General features: G+C 39.1%; 1 protein-coding gene across 4 annotated transcripts in view; it reads right to left on the reverse strand.

Annotated features, from left to right (window-relative positions):
* The window catches only part of LOC125447460 (voltage-dependent P/Q-type calcium channel subunit alpha-1A-like), a 606,466-nt gene that overhangs the window by 224,136 nt on the left and 359,764 nt on the right, over nt 1-22,566 (reverse strand). For all 4 annotated transcript variants that reach the window (XM_048521818.2, XM_059639809.1, XM_059639808.1 and 1 more), the window contains exons 19-22: nt 15,047-15,934; nt 12,106-12,581; nt 7,461-7,599; nt 3,827-3,956 (exon numbers count right to left, since the gene is read on the reverse strand). In XM_048521818.2, the coding sequence (XP_048377775.2) occupies nt 3,827-3,956; nt 7,461-7,599; nt 12,106-12,581; nt 15,047-15,934 (1,633 nt within the window). The remainder of the gene's footprint in view (nt 1-3,826; nt 3,957-7,460; nt 7,600-12,105; nt 12,582-15,046; nt 15,935-22,566) is intronic.

Here is a 22,566-nt window from a genome sequence, read left to right on the forward strand (position 1 = left end):
TGGTCACTTGGTTGATTGGTTGTGTCAAATCAGCTGGTTCAATTCAATCTGAAACAGGAGCTGTTGTAGCAGAGTAGTCAGTGCACATGGAGAGGGACTGGGCTGGAAAAAGACCAAGATGTAACTGGTTCAGCCCAGCCTTTTGGAGCATAGTGGTTGGGAAGGGTGAGTGGTGAGCCTGTGGAATTCACTACCCCAAAAAGTTGCGGTGGCTCCAAGAATGGTGGGGCTCAATTTCTAGTGCACTACCCCAGTGAAAAGCCAATGGGGTGTCCCTAAAAGGCTCCACTATGTAGAGTTGTTTCTAAATTCAAAGACTTTCCCCTTCTGCTAAATCCAGCCCTTCTTCCACACTATATCCCAAAGGGCTGGGCTAAACCAGTTGCATCTTGGTCTTTCTCCATATGCACTGACTACTCTGCTACAACAGCTCCTGTTTCAAAGTGAATTGAACCAGCTGATTAGACACAACCACTCAACCAAGTGACCATGTCAATTTTAGCTGCAATTGATTGGATAATTGTATGTTGTTCTTGACAGGTCTGCAAACCTAAACAGAGGTCTTGAATGACTAAGGCTCTGCCTCATCTTCTCATTTCTTAAGCCCAGACTCACATTTTGTTCTTCTTAAAGGTTTAACATTTAATATATTTCAATACATCTCTGTAGCACTGGAGATTGGGAAATAATTTAGTGGCAGAATTCCCTGATTCCTAATTGGCATTCTGCCAAATGGTAGCAATTTCTCATCCCTGGTAGGATCACTTAGCCAGTTAAAGGTACATGGAAGACTTACTATAAAGGGCAGCATATGGTTTAATTAACTTAGGGATACCCTCAAAGCATTCTTGAAGTAGCCAAGTATACCTGCCAACACAGGGGAAACTCTGGCTTGTTACTGACCAAACTGAAGAACACCCATTCAGGAAGACAATGAGCACATTAAGACTCTTTGTCATGAAGGGGCAGAGCCAAAGCTGATGCAGATAGAGCAGAAAACCACCAAATCAACTCCCCAACCGACTGTCAATCATCACCTTCTGCACATTTCGATGTTCCAGCAATCTCAGAATTCTTTGGGCCAAAGTGGAAGAAAGTCATCCTTGATCTGTCTAAAAAGTTGACTTTTCTAAGGAACACTGGGTAGATGATTTATAAACAAAAACAGACATTTCTGGAAAAACTCAGCAGGTCTGGCACCATCTTTGGAGAGAAACCAGACCTGCTGAATTTACGAGCTATTTCTGTCTTTCTCTCTGATTTTCAAAATCCACAGTCCTTTTGATTTTTATTTCAGTAATAAAGTTAGCTTGGAATTTTTTTTGCAGTGACGTGTTTTTCAATATTCTGGACAAGAAGACACTGTTATGGCCACTAACACTGGGACAGTAAGGTGGGACTATTCCAAAGGAGAACTGGGCTGTGTTCACTGGTGGCCCAATCAGATGAATCAAAGATAACCCAGTCAGAAACAAAGCGGCATGGTGGCTCAGTGGTTAGCACTGCAGCCTCACAGTGCCAGGGACCTGGGTTCAATTCCAGCCTCGGGCGACTGTGTGGAGTTTGCACATTCTACCCGTGTCTATGCGGGTTTCCTCCAGGTCCTCTGGTTTCCTCCCACAGTCCAAAGATGCGCAGGCTAGGTGGATTGGCCATGCTAAATTGCCCATAGTGTTCAGGAATGAGTGGGCTATATGGGGACGGGTCTGGGTGGGATTCTTTAAGGGGCGGTGTGGACTTGTTGGGCCGAAAGGGCTGTTTGCACACTGTAGGGAATCTAATCTAACCTAATCTAAAGCACTGATTGTTTCTCTCTATTCCTACTCAGCTGCTCACCTTCTAATGTCAAGCGCTATGCTCTCATGACCATGTACTCCAGGAGAACTGGACTGGTCCAGAGCAGCTGAAGCACTGAAGGCTTTGTGAAGCACCCAACAGTCTACTTGAGTCAGCTTCTCCTGCAACATAGTTCTTATACACTACCACTATGTGCATAGATTGTGTACTGGAATCAGAAACCAATGGTCAGTGGTGGCCTTTTTAACCTAGCAGTCTTCCTCTTCAGGACTCAAATAGTGAAAGGACAGAAAACTGAGACAAAATAAAATCATTATGACAATTGACAGGTATTATGATACCAAACGAGACTACCAAATTTGTGTTACAATAGAGCTAGGAACCAATTATATTTATTTTTCAAGTATACAAGTGTAAGGTCCAGGAAGCTTACCAAGAGATGAAGTCACAAAATTTAACAGGTTTTAAACAAACAAGAATATACTTTACTACGGAATGTTAGAACAGTAATACAATCAACAATATACACAGAAATCATCTCTGATAACCTCAATTAATATGTAGTAAAAACGGGCTACAGATTGTGATTGAATAACCCATAGTCTACATCAAGTAGCAAGTGCAATCAGGACAGATCCTGCAAATTTCTCAACAATTCCTCCCAAACATTAATGTCATGGTAGATTACCAAAGCTCGTTAACTTTCATGAAGTATTACAATTTTTCACCTTGTCACTCTTAAACATCCCTCTCAAGAGCTGCTCCATCAGTGACTGCTTCAGCAACTGTTCCTGTTCAAGTCAATCACCTTTCAGTCCTGGTCTTTGCTCCACTGGATCATGAAACTGCACACATGTACTCACTCACAAGCATAAATCCAGCTTTTTACCAATACCTAACATCACCAAGTCAAAGCTGTCCATGAGTTTTTCCTGCATTCTAACTTTCTATGTATTCACTTGTGAGGTATAGGTGTCACTGGCTGGGCCAACATTAATTGCACATGAGATAATGGAAACTGCAAATGCTGGAGAATCTGAGATAACAAGGCATAGAGCTGGATGAACACATCAGGGCCAAGCGGCATCAGAGGAGCAGGAAAGCTGACGTTTCGGGTCAGGACCCTTCTTTCTGACTCTACACCTTGTTATCACTAATTGCCCATCCCTAGTTGTCCTTAAGAAGGTGGTGGTGAGCTACATTCTTGAGCCACTGCAGTCCATGTGCTGCAGGTAACCCTTCAATGCTGATATGGAGAGAATTGCATAATGATACTGCCCCTCTGAAGAATCCCCTTCTCCCTTTCAACCTCCATCTGATGAGCAACTTCTTTTCAGCTGAAACTCCTCTGCTCCTTCTTCCTGTGAGACTATAGGACAAGGGGAATGGAAACTGCATGAGTCATAATTTGAAGATGTGTTCTAAACAGATCGTTTGATTTTTGAATCAAAACCTCAATGAGTCATACACCTCCTTGTAGATTTAATGAACTTTAAATAGCACTGCAAAACTCTGAATGGTTCGACTAACTCAACAATGTATGGTCAGCTGGATAAGATAATCAATTACAGTGTTAAAGTTGAAAATGAAATGGTTAACATTAAATCAGACTTACAGTTAACTGGCATTATGATCTGCATTCATTTCACTGGCACATGCTGACCACACACACACACAACCTGGTTACCACTACCATGCTAACTACCAGGCTGGAGACTGGCACAACCCACATAAAAGGTTCAGTACAATATAAATGCCATTTTGAATCCAAAAAGGAATCCATAACACCAAAAGTATGTGCACTACACAAGTGCATGTGGCAACGTAGAAAAAATGTCAGCAATTTTGTCTGTTCTGTCATGTTTTTGACTATTGCTGTTTAACTTCTCTATTTTTAACCTTATTTCCCTTCCCCTCTTTTATACACACAATTATTCTCATTGTTTGACTCAATCATTTCTGTTGCAGTAGTGACCTTTTTAAAGACAGTGATCAAAGGTTTACTATACATTAATTGGCATCAGCTTACATTATTTCTTGTAGCATTTGGTTGGACAGGATCTTCTGCAGCCAGTGCAATACTGCTCATTGCGATGACCATGAGGATACACATTTCAAAGTAGCGTAAATTTACAACATAATGGCAAGCTCGGCGCAGTCTGTCAAGAAAGTTTTAAAATAATTTGGTTTATTGTACTCGTTATTGCTGAAGCTTTGTAAAACTAGAACAATTTAATCAGTAGAGCAATACAAACTCCTGTTTACAGAAGGATCAATGTGTTGATAAGAATGATAACTTGTCAGTTAACAGGATTCGGATTTTAGTCCAGGATGAGAAGTAATTGGGAACTGAAATTGGCATGGCTGGCCTGCTTATCAGGTCTCAGGTCTCATCCCAACTCTGAGCCATTTTTGTTGGGGTAAAGGAAGAAGGTTGGGGCACTGGAGGCAGGAGGAAAGGGTAATTGGTCAGAGCAAGGCTACCCAGCCTCACGTGATAGATAACCCATTAAGCTCAATAAGAGCGACCTCAGGCCAATCACAGGAGGCAGACTTGTACGTTTCAATTGAATGATTTTCTCGCAGGCAGTGGAGCCTAGTTTTTGCACCTGAAAATGTTTTCCCAGTGACATACTGCAGGGGTCAGCGCACAAGAAGAATTAGGTATGTTCCCTCCATAACTGGTTGCCTGGCTGCCAAAAACATTGCTTACTTTAAGATCTTGAAAAGTTGGAGGGAGGATGCCTTCATGTTGAGGCACCCTCTCACTTATTTATACCAAACTACTTCTTTCAAGTGGAAGACTGCTGATTAGCCCCTAGTTTTAAGAGCTGATCCAGTGTAATTAATTGGATGGCAGAGCTATCTCCATCACAACTAAGGGTGCACCCAGGTGAAAATCATGAATGATTGTTCCAAACCAGGAGATGGGTTTGGCTTCTGCAAACAGTCCTGACTTCTGTTTCCTGTCCTCTAACAGGAGTAAATATTAAAGCAATACTCCAGCTGAGTGCTCAGCAAGCAACAGAAAAAGACTAAAACTCAATATGAGACTTGGTAAGCAAACAGCAAGGAGGTTGAACGATAAGACGCAATGGAGATACTGAAATGGTAGTTTTAGTAACAGAAATTTGGTGCTAGGTATTGTATTAGTAACTTACTGCTGTTTTTTTCTAATTGATGGGTGCCTGTGGTACCAAGCTGAATTGTTAAGGTGCCATTCAGAACATGAGAATTCCACTCTCAGTTAATTACTATGGAAAAGTACGCCACTTTACTGCATCACTGCTCTTTAATGATTTCTAAGAATGATTTCATTTTGATTTTTTTAAAAATTAAGAGTCACTGGTGCTTTTCTGCTAAAGTCAGGCAAGACATTGACACAAAAGGGAACCATAACAGAAAAGCGAAGGCTATTGCTGCTATCAAACACATCTTCTCCTTACTTCTCTGTTCAGAATTCTAGAGGGATGATTCCTGCCCAGATACCCTGGTTAATTCTTCAGCGATCCTAACTCATGATCCTCTTCCCAACACATGTTTCCAAACAAAACACTGGAAATGTCACGTCCTTTTTAAATTCTCTTTTCTCAGCATCTAAAACCCTAACTACTACTCCTGTGATTTACATGTATTTCTTTCAATTTGTTCCACTGCTTACAATGTTGTCTACTTGTGTTTCTGCGCATATCACAGTTTGGGCGACTAGCTCAAAGGTAGGAGACAGAGGGTGGTAGTGGAGGGTTGCTTTTCTGACTGGAAACCTCTGCCCAGTGGTGTGCCACAAGGATCACTGTGGGTTCACTGCTTTTCATCGCTTATAAATGATTTGGATGTAAACATAAGAGGTATGGTTAGTAAGTTTGCAGCTGATATCAAAACTGGAGATGTAGTGGACAGCAAAGAAGGTTACATCAGAGTCCAATGGGACTATGATCAGATAGGTCAATGGGTCAAAGGGCCAAGGAGTGGCAGATGGAGTTTAATTTGAATAAATGTGAGGTGATGTATTTTGGAAAGGCAAATCAGGACAGGACTTATACACTTAATGATCAGGTCCTGGGGAGTGTTGCTTAATAAAGAGGCCTTAGAGTGCAGGTTATAGTTCCTTGAAAGTAACGTTGCAGGTAGACTCGATAGTGAAGAAGGCATTTGGTATGCTTGTCTTTATGGGTCAATGCACTGAGTATAGGATTTGGGAGGTCATGTTGCAGCTGTACAGGACACTGGGTAGGCCAATTTTGGAATACAGCATTCATTTCTGGTCTCCCTGCTATACAAAGGAAGTTGTGAAACTTGAAGGCGTTCAGAAAAGACTTACAAGGATGTTGCCAGGCTTGGAGGGTTTGAGCTATAGAGTGGGGCTGAATAGGCTGAGGCTATTTTCTCTGGAGCATCAGAGGTTAGGGGTGCTCTTCTAGGAGAGGTTTATAAAATCATGAGGGGCACAGATAGGTGAATAGACACGATCTTCTCCCTGGGGTGGGTGGAGTCAAAAACTAGAGTGTGTATGTTTACGATTTAAAAGGGTTCTAAGGGGCAACATTTTTATGCAGAGGATGGAACATGCATAGAACGAGCTGCCAGAGGAATTGGTGGAGGTTGGTACAATGACAACTCTGGATGGGTACATGAATAGGAAGGATTTAGAGGGATATAGATCAAATGCAAGCAAATGGGACTGGATTAATTTAGGGTGTTTGGTCACCATGGATGAGTTGGATTGAAGGATCTGTTTCTGTGCTGTACAGCTTTATGACTTTGACTACTCTGCAGAATGTCTCTATTTAGTCTGTAACCCTGCCCCTGAGCTTCAATAGCCTGCAATTTTAATTCTCCACCCTCCTTTCATACTGACATTTCTGTTCTCAGCTTATTGCACTGCCCCAGTGCAACTCATTGCAAATTTGAGGAATCGTACTTTAACTCTGAGACTTAAATGCATTTCTCTTTCTCTCACTACAGATACTACCATAATCTGAATATTTTCAGCATGTTCTACTGGTACTCTGTGCTGAACTGTATTTTCCTCAAACTGTCCTTGCTGCAACTCCTCTCCTAACTTTCACATACCAAAGCTCACAACTTGGATTTGCAGAGTTCCCAACATAATTCCATTCCATCCACACCTGTTTCTGTTATTCCACAGGATGACCCGATAGACACAACAACCTCTTTAATTATGTCCTCTTGCTTTGATTCATCTGTTGACAATTGGTATTTTTCTGCTGCTTCGGTATCATTTTAAGAAAATAGTAGATACTTGCTGGGCCCATAGGCACTTTCTAGATGGAAGGCTAAGATACCAAAATGTTCTTCCCCTAGATTCATTTTATTTAGTTTTCTTTGTCTCTGTTATCAACTTACTCAAGAGTCACTGCTAGAGCCACAATGGTCTGGTATTCAATCCCAATTTTCCAGTTAGCTGACTGGGATGCCTCCTGCTGCCTGCAGTATGCCAACTATCATTACCAAATCCTCAGCCCAACATATGATTTTGGGTCTAACTAAATAGAAGCAAAGCCTGAAGCATGACTCTCCATCACTGTTTCTTAGTAAGATTTATAATTAAGTGTGAAATAAAAGGGTTCTGATATACAACTGGAAATATAGCTTAGAACTCTATCAGCCAAAATTCCAATAAATATTTGAAAGTGACCCACGGATTTGTAGTGCTGAATATAAACATGGAGCTATAGGGTGGCATTGGTTTCGGTCCGTCTTCATCACCACCTTTCTGTTCCTCTTCTTTCTTTTCTTCTTCCTTTTTCGGCAAAGCATCGGTGTTTGCATTTTTGTTTACTGAAAGAAGGAAATACATTTCTTGGTTTTTCATTTTACATGTTTATCCTAGTTTTGCATGTCATTACATAAGAATTATAGTTTTCAAAGTGTTTTGTAAGACAGTTGAGCATTCAATTTAGAGTACATTTTGTTCCCTCCTTAGAAGTTACTGACCATGTCTTTCATGACTTAATTATGAATAAAACAATACAAATACGTAGCTGAAAACAAATGGACAGAAATAATTGCCTTTCAGAAAACTCTCAGCACCATAATGCTGCAATCTCAGCTCAAAGGGTTAATGTTAAGTATTTAAGTCAGTGGGTCAATCAAACCTTCCCACGTCAAATTTTCCTTCGCCTGTTCTCAATCCATATGCCATAATACCTTTTATCCCATCTTCCAACCCCAATCTTGAAAATTTGAATCAGTTGATTAGCTCCTCCCAGGAGATTTCTCCAACCTGATATCTATCACTTTCCAATAGCCAAACTCAAATTTTAAAATTGTCACCCCTTGTTCAAGATTTCTCAGTGAAAGAAATAAATTGATTAGACAAAGTAGATGCAAAGAAATTATCATTACAACTCCTAATTAGATCACCCTCACAGGCAATTACATATGAACTGAGATAGGGAGATTTGGCACGTGATTTTATGATGTAAGAGGGAAGCAGGTGACAGTCATACTCAATTCACTGACACTTCTCAGCAGGATGCTTGGCTCATCTCTTAACATATTAGTGTCCTTACCCTCAATCTTATAAGGACAAAGTCCAAACTGGAGATTTTATTGGTTTGTATGACAAAATCTCAGCCTGGGCAGAAATTTCACTAATCAGTCAATTGAACCAAAAACTCAGATACTGGTATCTCTAAAGTTTTGGCAAAGTTCTGTAGCTGGGGTTGTGGGTGGGGTTGTTGACTTGCTCGCCAAGCTGGCTTGTTCTTGTTCAGACGTTTTGTCACCATTCTAGGTGACATTATCAGTGGAGCATCTAATGAAGTGATGTTATTCTTCTCTGCTTGGAATTTATACTGTTTGATCCGTTATGGTGAGTACTGTCATTTCTGGTTTCGATCCATATGGGTTGGTATATGGGATCCAATTTTATATGTTTGTTGATTGAAGTATGGATGGAGAACCGTGCCTCTGGGAAGTCCTGTGCGTGTCTACGTTTGGCTTGGGCTACTATGGTTACCCTGTCCCAGTTAAATTGATGTGGGAATGGGATCTTTCATCCTTGTAAGTATTTGTTGTAGTGTGGCTGTGAGCTTGTGGGCCACCATGATTCCTCGTGATCTTAGGAATGTTGTTGTCAGTTCCGATATGTTCTTGATGTAGGACAGTGTAGCCAATGCATTAGATCGTACTGTATCCTCCTGTTGTCTGTTTTTTTTAGGCAGCTGTAGATGAAGTTGTAGGGTTATCTGTTTAAAGCGAGGATCTTGTATAAGTGTTCTTCCTCTTTCCTGGAGTGTTGCAGTGAGTCGTGGCCCATTTAAACAGTGTCCTAATGTAGCTTTGTTTCTGGACGTTGGGGTGGTTGCTGTTGAAGTTAAGGAATTGATCTGTATGGGTTGCTTTTCTGTATACTGAGGTTTAGAACTCCCCGTTTTGTCAATTTGCTCTACTTTAACATCCAGAAACGGAAGTTGAATTTTGTTTTCTTCTTCCCTTGTGAATTTGATCCCTGTGAATACATTGATGAGCTGGTGGATCTCTTCTAATTTTGTTGCAATTAATATTAACAAATGTGTCATCTACGCACTGGATCCACAGTTTAGGTTGAATGCGAGGGAGGGTGGCGTGTTCTAGTCTTTGCATAACTGCTTCTGTGATGACCCCTGAGATGGCTGACCCCACTGGTGCACCGTTGATCTGTTTGTACATCTAGCCATTAAAGACTATGTGTGTTGAGGCAGAGGTCTGGTAATTTAAGTATGTTGTCCTTGCTGATGGAGCTGCTAGTCTGCATTGCCACTTCCTCTAGTCGTATGGTCACTGTTTCTTTGGCTAGTGGGATGTCAATTGGTGTGCTTTTTTCACATAGACAAACATTCACTTCATTGGAGACTTCACTGATGATGTCACCTAACATAGTGACGTCTGAACAAAAGCAAGCCAGCTTGGCGAGAAATCAACAAATGTACTGGTATTCTCTACAATAATGAGTAGTTGTTACTGTATTTAATTGCTTTGTGACATTCATATTGAATATGTTACACTCAAGCTTATTTCCTAAATTGACTGGAAATGGATGGTTTCTAACTTATAAACACATGCTTGATGGTACGGAACTTAAAACATTTCTAACCTAACATTGCTGGAAAATGCATTTTGTCAAAACTGTTTTGCACCCTCAGGACAAAAATAGGAAGAGAGGACAAGCAGCATGTACACTTTATAAGAGTGTTAATTCATTGGCAATTGGACTCTGATTGGTAGAGGTATTTCCATAGAAAATGCACCAGCTAACAACAATTATCTGTTAACTGCTGGTCTCAAAAATCTAGGCGACAGATTTGCTGGTTCATTTCTCAGGGCAATACCTTGACCAATCAGAGTCAATCTGTCTGGTTTGAACACCTGGTAGTTGTCCTGGTGAGTGCAAGATGAAAACTTTGACAAAATATGTCTTTTTTTTTTCAGCAATTCTCAAGTTCAATTTCTAGCTTATAAACAGTCAAAGCCAAAGATTAGAATTTCAACACAAAACAGACATTTTAAAAATGAGGTTAAAAATGTCTCTAATTCATGAATAATTCTGACATTTAGTCTAGACAGACCACCTCAAAAGCTTTTCTCATTAACTTTTAGGTCTACCTCTTCAATCAGATGTCCTAGTTAATGCACTATCATGTGACCTGAATGCATTCTCAAATACCTGTTAGCCTCCAGTTTTGCTTCAGGAATATCAGTGTGTGAATCACAACATCTTTCACATGATACAAGATGTTTAAAGCCAACTTCTATTCCACCTGTCAGCACTGGATTTAGATCTAGACCTCTTAGGGTGAGGCTCATGTTGACTGGTATACTATGCAGTCACAGGAACGTTTTATCATCTCAAGACTGCTTTACTTTCTACTTTCTGAAGTAGAAACCACTACATTCTACTTCAAACTCTTGTTTTCATTCTATTTTTAATGTTAGTACATTAATAGAAAGTACCCGCTAATCATTTGCAGGACATCAAGGTCCTAATTCTGATGGGAAATCCATTTCCTCATTTTTAGCTGTATTAAACTTTAAGTAACTCTTGGAAACAATAAGTGTACAAAATGATCCTGCTAGAAATACTAAGGCAAATAATAAATTATTCAAGAATATCATTGAGAAATTTCTATTTAAAAATAGCTTCTGACATTTTCAATTACTAAAAGGGAGCTCAGGATATGCATAACTAAGTCTGGATTCAATGTTGATTATACACAATGGACTGCATACCCACTTCTGGAGAAGTGCCTGAAAAGAATCATTTTTCACAGTTATGGGAGAAGGATGGCGCTAACAAAAGTCAGACCTACAGTGCCCAGAAAGGACTCCGAGGCAGCAACAGGAAGCTGCAGGGTGCCAAGGCAGACTACTTGTAAGGCCTTCAGTGCTTTGGGACCTCCTCCCTCCTGGTTTTAATAAAAATATTAATGCCCTCTTGCCCTCACCTGTTGGATGTCTAGGCTCTCAGCCAAGAAATTGTTGAGCCCCAGGGAAAACAGATTGACTCTGTGGTTTATTTTGTCAAATTCACAATACTTATTTACATAAGAGAAAGGCATTTTTAATTAAAGGGTCTTGATGACTGGCAATTTTAATGGGCTGTACCCTCTTTATGAACGCATAACCTTTTCAAAAACATTTTAAACAGTCACTATAGGGACGGTGATTTTACAGAGAATGTTTAGAATTGGCATTGAAGAGTCTTAGCTCGGCATGGAGAGTATGTTTGGCCACGGGGGTGGGTAAGGGCATGGGTAAGAGCTTTAAAACCTAGCTTTCAAAAGGTTCCCTCATTCTGATTATGGTTTGTGACACCTCTAAGGTGAACCAAAAGTCCTTTTAAAAGCTGACTCTGTTCCATACAGAGCCAAGGGATACCTGCCCCCATAATGGAGGCAGCCAGCTCTAGACTGTAGGGTGCAAGCTTGCAATCCGAACTAACCCTTAAACAACACTGGTGAAAATCAGGAATTCTGAGAATGGGGTCATAAATCCAGAAATTGGAAACTGACAACCATTTTTAGACCTCTCTGGAGTTTCACCTTGAAAATGCAGTCCAATAGCTGAAATATATGCAACATTCATTCTCATGACAGAAAAAGAATCATTCAGATGTTACAATTGTGGATATGGTTGGAATATATTTTTGTGCCAAATTTAACATTTTCATAACTATATTAATAAAGAACAATTCTTATTTTGTGACATATGGTGTACCAACAAAATCTGTCTCCTGACTGGTACCAATCTAACAGGAAAATGTCAAATACTTACATAAAATGACCTTTCAACTTACAGTCTTACCTTGCAAAGATGGATCTGCAAATGGGATATTAATTGTTGTATGTTCAGGCTTCTTAGTATTTTTTGCTGGATTGTTAGGATTGGTTGGATTAGTTGGATTGGTGAGTATCAGGCTGTTTTCTGGGTTTTTGGGGTTCCCAGGATTGGTAGGATTTCCAGGTGCAGTAGTTGGGGCCTTACGATTGGTTACATTGTGGGGATTAGATGGGTTGCCCAGATTATGAGGGTTAGTATGGTTTCCAATTATTCCAGGATTATGAAGATTGACGGGATTGGAAAAGTTAGCTGGATTTGTGCCATCCTTGGTATTATTGGTATTCCTGGGATTGGAGGGTTGGGTTGCCAGCTTGCTGTTTCTGAGATTGTCTATATCTTCTGTCTGTTGTCCATTCTGCCTGCTCACATCCTGTTGCACTGGTCGTGTGGTAGAAAGTGCTGGACCACCTGGAGCAGGAGGCCCACTTCCATGGCTTTCTCTTAAACAACAAATTGGAATTACAGGTGAGAAAAAGTAGAAGCAAACTGTAATAATTATTGTTTTTTGGAGCTCAATGTGCACAATTTGGCTATCACATTTTCTATATCACAACAATGGCTATAGTTCAAGATTACTTCATTGCATAAAGTGTTTTTGGACATTCTGAAATCACAGTGGACACTACAAGAATGCTAGTTTTTTTTCTTCATTTGTTTAAATCAAAATTAGCAAAATCATAAAACTGTTTCCAAGGACCATATTTTGTTTTTGTAAATGGCGCACAAAACTTTTCTTGTGACAAAGACCAATCTCACATTTACAAACAGTGAGCAATCATAAAAGATAATTTATAGGAGCACTGACAGCAGGAGTTGGCCATTACCAAGAAACCAGAAACAGCATGAATCATTTAAAAAATTGTTTAAGTGCTGCCAAATATTAACATTAATCACTGACATAAAACTATGTATTAGTCAGAATCATGATGATCCTAAAGCTGTACATGGGTAAATCTTGTGCCAGAAATATTTCCCTGGAGGACTGCTTCCATCAGTAAATCATAAAGCTCACAGAATTCCATAGCTTTTAAAAAAACTTTAGGCTTGGAAGAGATGTGGATGTACGGTGATGAATATTGCAATGTAAATGAGGACAATTTGAAGGGTGTGCACTACTGACACCTAAGCCACAGTAAAAATAAGCTTAGTTCAGTTCAATTCTGCATTAAGTACCACAAACAACCAATCCTAAATATTATGTAGTGGTATTATTTCAATGAGATGGTTCAGGCTATCTGAGATTTGTCAGGAAGTTCCAGTTTGCACTTTTGCTTCCTAACTTATGACTTACCATTATCAACATTACTGGGAATATATTAGTATTATATGACGTCACAGTCATTGTACATTATGTAATAACCCACATATTTAATAACATACTTCATAATAATAGTCTCTGTTAGGAATCCAGAGTTTTTATGTATGTATTGAATGCTTAATTATTACATTATTATTGTTAGTATATGTTAAATGTAATTTTAAAGTTTTTATAGAATATTTTACAACTATTTTATAACCATCAGTACAAATTATGTCAATATATATTCTTTACCAGTGAGATTTTTAAAATAAATGTATACTATTAGACAATACAGATGTGTATAATCTGTATACAGATGTACAGATATAAAAAAGATAAAATCTTGCATTTATGTAGTGCCCTTTCACAACCTCAGCATGTCCCAACGTGGTTTACAGCCAATAAAGCACTTTTGAAGTGGAGTCATACTTACAATGTAGGAAATATGACAGTTAATATTTACACAGCAAATTTCCCAAAACAATAATATGATATTTGCCTATTAGGCATTTGCTCAAAGAGGAATATTGCCTCAGGCAATGAATAAGTCCCTCCCTTTACAAAATCAGAATATTTTTATGTTTACATGCAAGAATAGATGGGGCCTTTGTTTTATGTCTTATCTGAAAGATAGTACCTCTAAAGAAAAGTGTTCCTTCAGTACAGCCCTGGATGTGACAGTCTGCATTTTCTGCTCAAGTCTCTGGAGTGGGGCTTGCACCCACAATCTCTAACTCAAAGGAAAGCATGCTATCATTGAGCAAAACTTGACATACTGATTGTAGAAGTCAATGAATATTCTGCTAATCCATCATTATGCATTGTAATAATTCATCAGTATAAATTCAACAGCCTATATTGTATAATTCACTTTTGTCATAAGAATGGCCAGAAAAATTTATTATATCACTCAAAGGTTGGTACTTATAAAATTAAACACTTATTTGGTACAGTACTGGAGCACCAACCCAAATTATATATTCAAGAACTGGACTGCCACTTGAACTCATGGCCTTGTGATTCAGAGTTTTACTAACTGAGTCAGGTTGCCATAGCTCTTCATCTGTGATACTTGACTGTTTTATTTTGGAATGCATCAACAATTGCTATATTGCCTAGAGAGATGGCTCTTTTAACATTAGAAAATAAATGGGAACAGGAGTTGGCAATTTAGCCCCTTGTGCCTGCTCCACCATTCTTACGATTATGGCTGATTTCATTTTGACCCATCCATAATCCTATAATCCACTGCTAATTAAAAATCTGCCTATCTCCTCCATAAATTTATTCCGTGTTCTAGTGTCTACCACACACTAGAGTAGTGAATTCCAGATTTACAACCCGTTGATAAAAGTTAATCCTCCTCATCTCTGTTTTAAATTGGCCATTCATTCTCTTACTCTAGATTGCCCCACAAGGGAAAACATTTACTCTGTCTACTTTGTCAATCCCCTTTAGTATCTCCTGTCTCAATTGGACTGCGGTATATAATATGCAATAATATGCCAACACAAAGGGAGCTGACAATGAATTTTGCAATGCACGCCATGAACATCCCTAAACTAAATTAATTGCTTTGTTAAATCACTTTGAAACAATACATACTTCTTCCGTTTGTGTCTCCTTTCCTTTGCTGTTGGATCTTTATCATCCCTCTCTTTTTTTGTGTCATTATCATAAGTGGATTGAGCATGACGGCTCCTACGGCGTTTCTCTGGTCCATCTGGGTTTTCACTTTCCGCACCTCCTTTCCCTTCCTTGTTGCCCCGAGGACCCTCCCTGTGCTTTGAGCGCCTCTCACTTTTTTCACTTTTGACACCCTCCTCTACTCCACTGACATCATGACTTTCTGCATTACGCCGGTGTGGCCTGTGTCTGCGCTCTCTGTCTCCTTCAGTCCTGGGTGAAGCAGTTCTCCCTTCTTTGCTTACTCCTGGTCTGTGGTGACGCCTGTGGGGTTCATTGGTTCTATTTCTTTCACCATCACCATCCCGTGTGTTCCTTTCATTGTTTCCCTCACGGTCTTTTCCACGGTATTCCACATCTTTAGGAATACCATCTCGATTTGTTTCTCCTTCTTTGCTATTACTGCGATACCTCCTGGGCCTGTCTCCCTGCTCCAATCCCCCCATTTCTCTATCACTTATCCTCTCTTTGTTTGGATCATTAGCTCGATCATGGTAACGACTCTGCTTTCTCAGAAACTCCTCTGCCCTTTGTTGACTGCTTCGTTGATCATGTGAGGGTTCTGAAGGCCTCATTTTGTTAGTGTTGTTGTTCCTGTTTTCCTGAGGGTCAACAACCAAAGGCCGATCCAAGTGTGTTTTCATGTCACGTCGAATATTCATAGAGTAAGCCATTTTCCACCTCTCATCAGGGTCTAATTCATTGTAAATAGCCTCCCGACTGGTCAGCAGATTTTGCTTTCTCATCTCATTCATTCGTTGCTCCCACACTGTCTTTCCATGTTTCTGGTTCTTCTGTTGCTCTTTCCTGTGAAGATAATAGAAATTACCATATTGACCAGCCAGTGCAATATCCATAGTCAGTTAGTTCACAGTACCTACAATATGTATCTAAATGAAATTTAAGCATCAATCTTTCTCCTAACATTGACTTCACCTACCTGTTTTCTCATTACATCTCAAAGCTTACTCTTTTCAAAGGGTTGCCTAATTTTCTCAGCACCGTTCTGTTCTGTCCACTTAAATTGATTTTTCTCATAGCTCATTACCCTTTGAGTGAAGAATTGATATTAACTCATTTTCAGTTTGCTCATCTGTCTGTGGTTTCTATAGTAAGCAATTTGCATCTATTAATTAGCTTCACATTCTTAAACTTTTATTGGGTCACCTCAATGGTTAATAACAGAAATTAACTCAACCCCTTTGCCCCTCTTAATCAATGGCTTTTCTTAAAAATGGCATCATCTCTTGCTCTGTACAGTCATCATAAAATTGTGGCAATAGAGTTTGTTTATTTATGAAATATTCCATTGGGTAAGCATAATTAAGGAGGAGATATTAAGATTAAGCATCTTTGAAAATAGCCAAGTTGTCAGGTCTAGATTAAAAGCATCCCAGACAGCACATTTCTTTCCTTGAAGGACATAAGTCAACTCACTTCTTTAAAACATTTCACATTTCATCCCTGTCAACTCCCTTTCTTCAATCACGTGCCGTAAGTGGATTGAACATGATAACTACTCCTTCCCTGCTCCAACAAGTGGATTCCTACTGTCAAGGCCCGAAACGTCAGCTTTTGTGCTCCTGAGATGCTGCTTGGCCTGCTGTGTTCACCCAGCTCCACACTTTGTTATCTCGGATTCCTACTGTATCTGTCTACTCTTTCTTTTCGATCTAAACATTAATCTTTGGAGGGTGATTTTTTTTCTCAAATTTGTGTTAATTAGAAGGAAATATTGAGCATTTTACATTCTTGTCCAATAGGAAATTGATCAAGTATCAATTTTTATTAATCATTTCTGGGAGGTTGTACCTGGCAAGAATTGGTTGGGGCTCTTCTCTCTGGTAATGATAATGACCTGAGGTGTGATCTGATACAAATCTTTATAATAATGACACAGTTTGATGGAATTAATGTAGAAGATGTATCCATTTACTGATTAAGGACTAGAACAAAGATCCATAGTATAAAATTATTGCTAATAAACACAATAAGGAATTCCAAAGAAGCTACTTCATTCAGAGAGGTACAAATTCACTATAACAATGTTAATTATTTAAATTAAATTAAAGAGAAGTTAGAGAAACATGAGGGAGAAATAAATCTATAGTTGTGGTTAACTGATTGGATGGGAGAAAATCATGTGGAGTGTAATGACCATGAAGGCTGAATGGTCTATTCCTGTCCATTTGGAAATGACATAATACTAACAGATTAAGGATTTTCTACATTAACTTTCACATAGTAATATACAGCCACCAGAGACAATAAGCTATTTTTTCTATATTGGTTTAGCCTGAAATTGAACCCAATTTCCAGAAATGTAAGAAAGTTTTTCTATTTAACTGCGCACCTGAGGTGAGATTGGGGTTAGAAGACCTGGAATTGCAAAAATAGCCTGTACTAATGGCTACACCAAATTTAAAGCCTTCCTGCCTTCGGAGGAAATTTATCAATACTTTTCAATATTGTTTTGTTAGGAAATGTCATGTCTGATGAGGATTATGAGGCTAGTGCAGTTGAAGTTGTCTATGTGAATTTTAGTCAGGCACTTGACAAGATTCCATAAAACAGACTGGTCACAAATAATAAAGCCCATGGGATACATAGGAAGAATGTTGCCTGCAAATTTCACAATCACAAAATTATTCGTGTCATTAGTGAGTGGGATTGCTGTGGACAGCACGGTGACTTTCAAGTATGACTGATTTGGCAGAGAAATAGCACATGGTTTTCAACCCAGAGAAATGGAAATTTATGCACTTGGGGAACACAAACAAAGCAAGGGAATATGCAATAAATAGCAGGGTAGAGATGGGTAGAAGAACTGAGAAATCTTGGAGCGCATGCCTACAGATCCTTGAAGGAGGCAGATCAGTTAGGTAAGGTGTTAAAGTATATGAGTTGCTTTCTATCATTGGGCAATGTACTGAATCCAAAAGCAGGGTTTACTGGAATGATACAAGTCTCTGGTTAGGCCACAGATGAAGTTTTGTATACAGTTCTGGTCACCACATTACAGAAAAGGACATAATACAAAGATGAAACAAGAAGCTGATGATGAAACAGATAATAGAAAATGACAGCAATCTAGCAGAAAACAAAAACAGACTGTCAAAACTTCTGTAGACACGCAAAAGGACAAATTTGGCTAAAATGAATGTGTCCATTACAGGCAATTAAGAGAATTTGAAATGGGAAATGGAGAAATGGCACAGAAGCTAAATGATTACTTTGTGTCTTCGTTTACTGAGGAACATAAAGAAATATGTCTGAACTAGAGACACTAATAGCTCAGAAGAATGAGGAATTTGAGAAATTTAGCATCAGTAGGGAGATTGTACTGGTGAAATTAATTGGGGCTGAAAGTTAATAAATCCCCAGGACCTAACAGTCTACATCCAGAGTGTTCAAAGAGGTTGTTATAGAGATGGTCAATGAATTGGTGATGATCTTCCAAAATTCTATAGATTCTAGAATGATTACTGTGGATTGGAAGGCAGCACAATATTCCTATGTCACCCCACTAGGTAAGAGAGTAGCAGGGAACTGCAGACCTAAAAACCTTACATCAGTAGCAGGGGAAATGTTGGAATCTATTATAGAAGGTGGGATGAACAGACAGCCGGTTGATAATGACTTGATTGGGCACAGGCAGCAAGGACTTGCAAATGGGAAATCATCTTTGATGGGCTTGTTGAAGCTTTTTGAAGATAGTATTTTCACAACTGATAAAGGACAGCTGATGAACACAGTGGATATGTTCTAATCAAACTGTTCAGAGATGCTATTACATACATCTGGAGCAGATGGAGCATGAACCCTGACCTTGTGATCTGTAGGCTGGGACTCCTCCACTGTACCATAAGAAATTATTAGTTTCAGGGGGAAATAATGCACCCCACCCACTGTGGTGAAGTTTCTTTTTATATCAACCTGTTCAGATGTGTTATGACACATCTCTGGGGCAGATGAGACTTGAACCCAGGCCATCTAGCTCAGAGGCAGGGACACCGTCACTGCACCATTGGGTCTGCATTCTCTGGAGTTCTGAAAAATGAACGCTAGACTGGGATCGTTAGGATGCATAGGGGTAAGTTGTTTCGTATGGCTGGGGAGTTTACAATCGGGGGCACAGTTTAAAAATAAGGAGAGTGCCACTTGAGTCTGAAATGAGGAGAAGTGTGGAGCCTCAGTTTAAGGTAGAAATTGATAGATTTCTGATTACCAGTGGTGTAGAATTTTGCTGGGATGGGACTAGGAAAAACACATTGAAGTAAAACATTCAATCAGCCATGATCATACTGAATGGTGTGATAGGCTCGATGAGCTAATAGCCTACTCTATTCCTGTGTTCCTACTGCTCTAACAAACTACACAGGAGTTATATAAGAATGTTGCCACAGTTTAAAACTTGTAGCTGCAAGGAAAGATGGATAGATTAGGCTGTTTTCCTAAGAATACAGGAGGTTGTGTACAAAATAATAAGTGCCTTGGATAGAGGAGATAGGGAAGGCCTGTTTTCCCCCAGTGGAAAGGTCCCAGGTGGAACAGAATTGAGGTGGCCAGTAGAAGGCTTACAGGGGACATGAAAGACATTTCCATCCAAAGGGTATTTATTGTAGTTCACTAGTCAGGCAGAAACCCTCAACTCGTTTAGGAGGAATCTGGACCTGCACCTGGACCACTGTAACCTGTAAGTCTATGGATCAGATGTTGGAAAGTGGGATTAGAATACGTGGTTGATTGTTCAGCTCGTGTGGACATGATGCACTAAATGGCTTTTTCTGTGTTGTAATGTTTCTGGTTCTACTCTTATTTAGATTTTTTTAAGCTTAAAACTGAATCATAAGAGTGAAAAGCATAAAACTGATGAACAAAAAACAGAAAAGTGAAGATGCAACTGAGATTGTTAACTACTCAGTGCCATACTTACTTACCAGAGTGCAAATGAAATCCAGCACATTCCATGCAGCATGCAATCAGTTAAATGTACAAAGTTCAACATGAGCTGCTTTGCAAGGCAGGGAACTGGAAGAGCAAATTTATTTTTTTTAAACTCTGACCCTCCCTCTTTTCCATTTTCCTACATTGATTTTTTTTTCATTAATATGAGAGCAACTGATCTAACACAGCATATGGATCAACCAAAGGCTGCACAATACATCAAAACTAGATTATACAGCTGCATCCAAAGGCCTTGGTTATCAATTCATGGCGAGCTTAGTTGACTGTGCTTACTACGTTATGGAATTGAAATAGAACATTTTTACAGTGTCAACGCCATTTACCTAAATGTGAGATAATGCATGATTAAGTTCTGAAAAAAGGCTTTTGCACTCAATCAATAATGATGTCTCAACTTAGAGGGAAGACGCTAGCCTACTGGATTGGCACAGGACTGAAAAATATAGGCAAATAGTATGATGAGGGGCTGGGAATATATAACACAATAAGAAGCTTCCCTCCCTCATGATCACACTGGAGGTAAAATATTCCTTCACTAAGGGCAAGTTATCTAATGGTGCCACAAACGTTAATGCTCACGCAAGTGTTAACCGCCAAGCAGAACGTCAGTAAGCACAGTTCAATTTGTGCTCACTTGTTTGTACATACTGGGAAGAATTTACAGGGATCAGATCTGGAGGAGGAAATTGGGTTGATCTGAAGAGCTGCTTCAAAACCTGACTGACATCCTTCATTAACCTTAAACATTACTCCATTTCCACCTGCAAAGTCAACCAGTGAGAAATTAAAATGCAAGTAATAAAACTGAACTGATGAGCATTAATGAGAAAACTAAACAAAAGGTGAGATCAAAAAGAAATAATTTCATGCATCATATACCAGCTTGCTGTAATTTTACATGAAGAAGAACAAAATTATACAATATTGGAGATTGAAAATCTCTAGCAGTTTGCATGGAGTGATTTATGTGGAATTCATAAAATTGCAAGAGCAAAGTTTGAGATGTCATTTACAGGTTCCTTTCTATCTGTTACTTCACAGAGGGAATGCTGGCATACTTAGGTATTGTTTTGTATAATTAGTTCATAGCTTTTTCTTTTTGTCTTTTCCTATCCCAGAGATACAAAGGCCACCCTAGGTGAGACCAGCTAACATGGCAGACACCAGATTTTATATGCTTTGTGATACTCTGCATTTTACATTTTAAATAAGTTTAAAAGAAGAAATCAATTGAAATCTAGATAAAATCTATCATAAATGTACAAAAATTGTACACAGTTTTACCACTGCCTATCTACAACTAATTTATGGATAAGAATTTTAAAACAAGTTGAATTGTAAACCATTTTGATTTCCTCAATGGGTACCATCACCTAGTGTAATCGGTAAACCATCAATGCACTGTATATTTGTAAAAGAGAATAAACTAACATGAAAATTTGTAAAATCAAATGTCATATTGTAAGAGCCAAAAATGCTCCACACCTACACTGCATTTTCAACAGCTTGATGTGTAGATTCTATATAAATACGCACAATGGGTTTTACAACATAAGTTTTAATGATATAGTTATACTTTGAAATGTGTCTCTCTCTGACTTCTTTAAACCCATGAGCTTATTGATTGTTATTGAACTAAAGCCCAAAGCACACAACTAAAGCTTTACAAGGCCTTCAACATCTATCATCAATATTAGCTCAGAGGCACCACTGTTGACCAAGCTGATGGAGTTCTGCAGGACATATCCGCCAAATTGGAACCAAATCAGGTGGTGAGAACATCAATATGAGGCAAGAACCTGCTTGACCTTGTCCTCACTAACCTACCTGTTGCAGATGCATTTGTCCACTTCATTTTGCAGCAGTGATCACTGATCAGTCCTTGTGGAGATAAAGTTCCAGTCCAACAGTGAAGAAACCTGCCAATTGTTTGGCAATTGTATGGGAGCACATATTTTCTTTTTGAAACATAAACTGGAGTGTAATATTCAATGCTATACAGATAAAATACCAGCTGAGTTTTTCAGCTTGAAAGCCAAGTTGGATTGTGTGATATACAGTTCTAGCTGTACAAGACATTGTTGCTTTTGGAGATGTGAGGTTGTTACATTATGAGATACTGTGGCACCAAGGTCTTTCAGTTAAGGTAAAACTGCCAGATGACTGCTCTCAATTGGTCCAACAATATTGTTACAGGCCTGCAAGTAGAGTACAGCAAAAGACATCTCGCTTCTTTCTGCACGTGTGAAAAGACAGAAAACCTAAGGACTCTAAAAATAAGGAATTCTAAGACAAGAAAAGACCTAAGTCCACATGAACAGTCATCAAATCGAAGAATGATCATGACTCTGCATTGTGTCATCTTTTTTAAAACTAAAAGAACTGTGAGAAGGAACTCACTACATTGGTCAGGACTTTGATCTACAGAATTCATTTGTTTACCTGTCCATATTTTTACACTCATAACATTT

Source organism: Stegostoma tigrinum, chromosome 35, assembly GCF_030684315.1.
Source record: "Stegostoma tigrinum isolate sSteTig4 chromosome 35, sSteTig4.hap1, whole genome shotgun sequence".
Classification (NCBI taxonomy): Eukaryota; Metazoa; Chordata; class Chondrichthyes; order Orectolobiformes; family Stegostomatidae; genus Stegostoma; species Stegostoma tigrinum.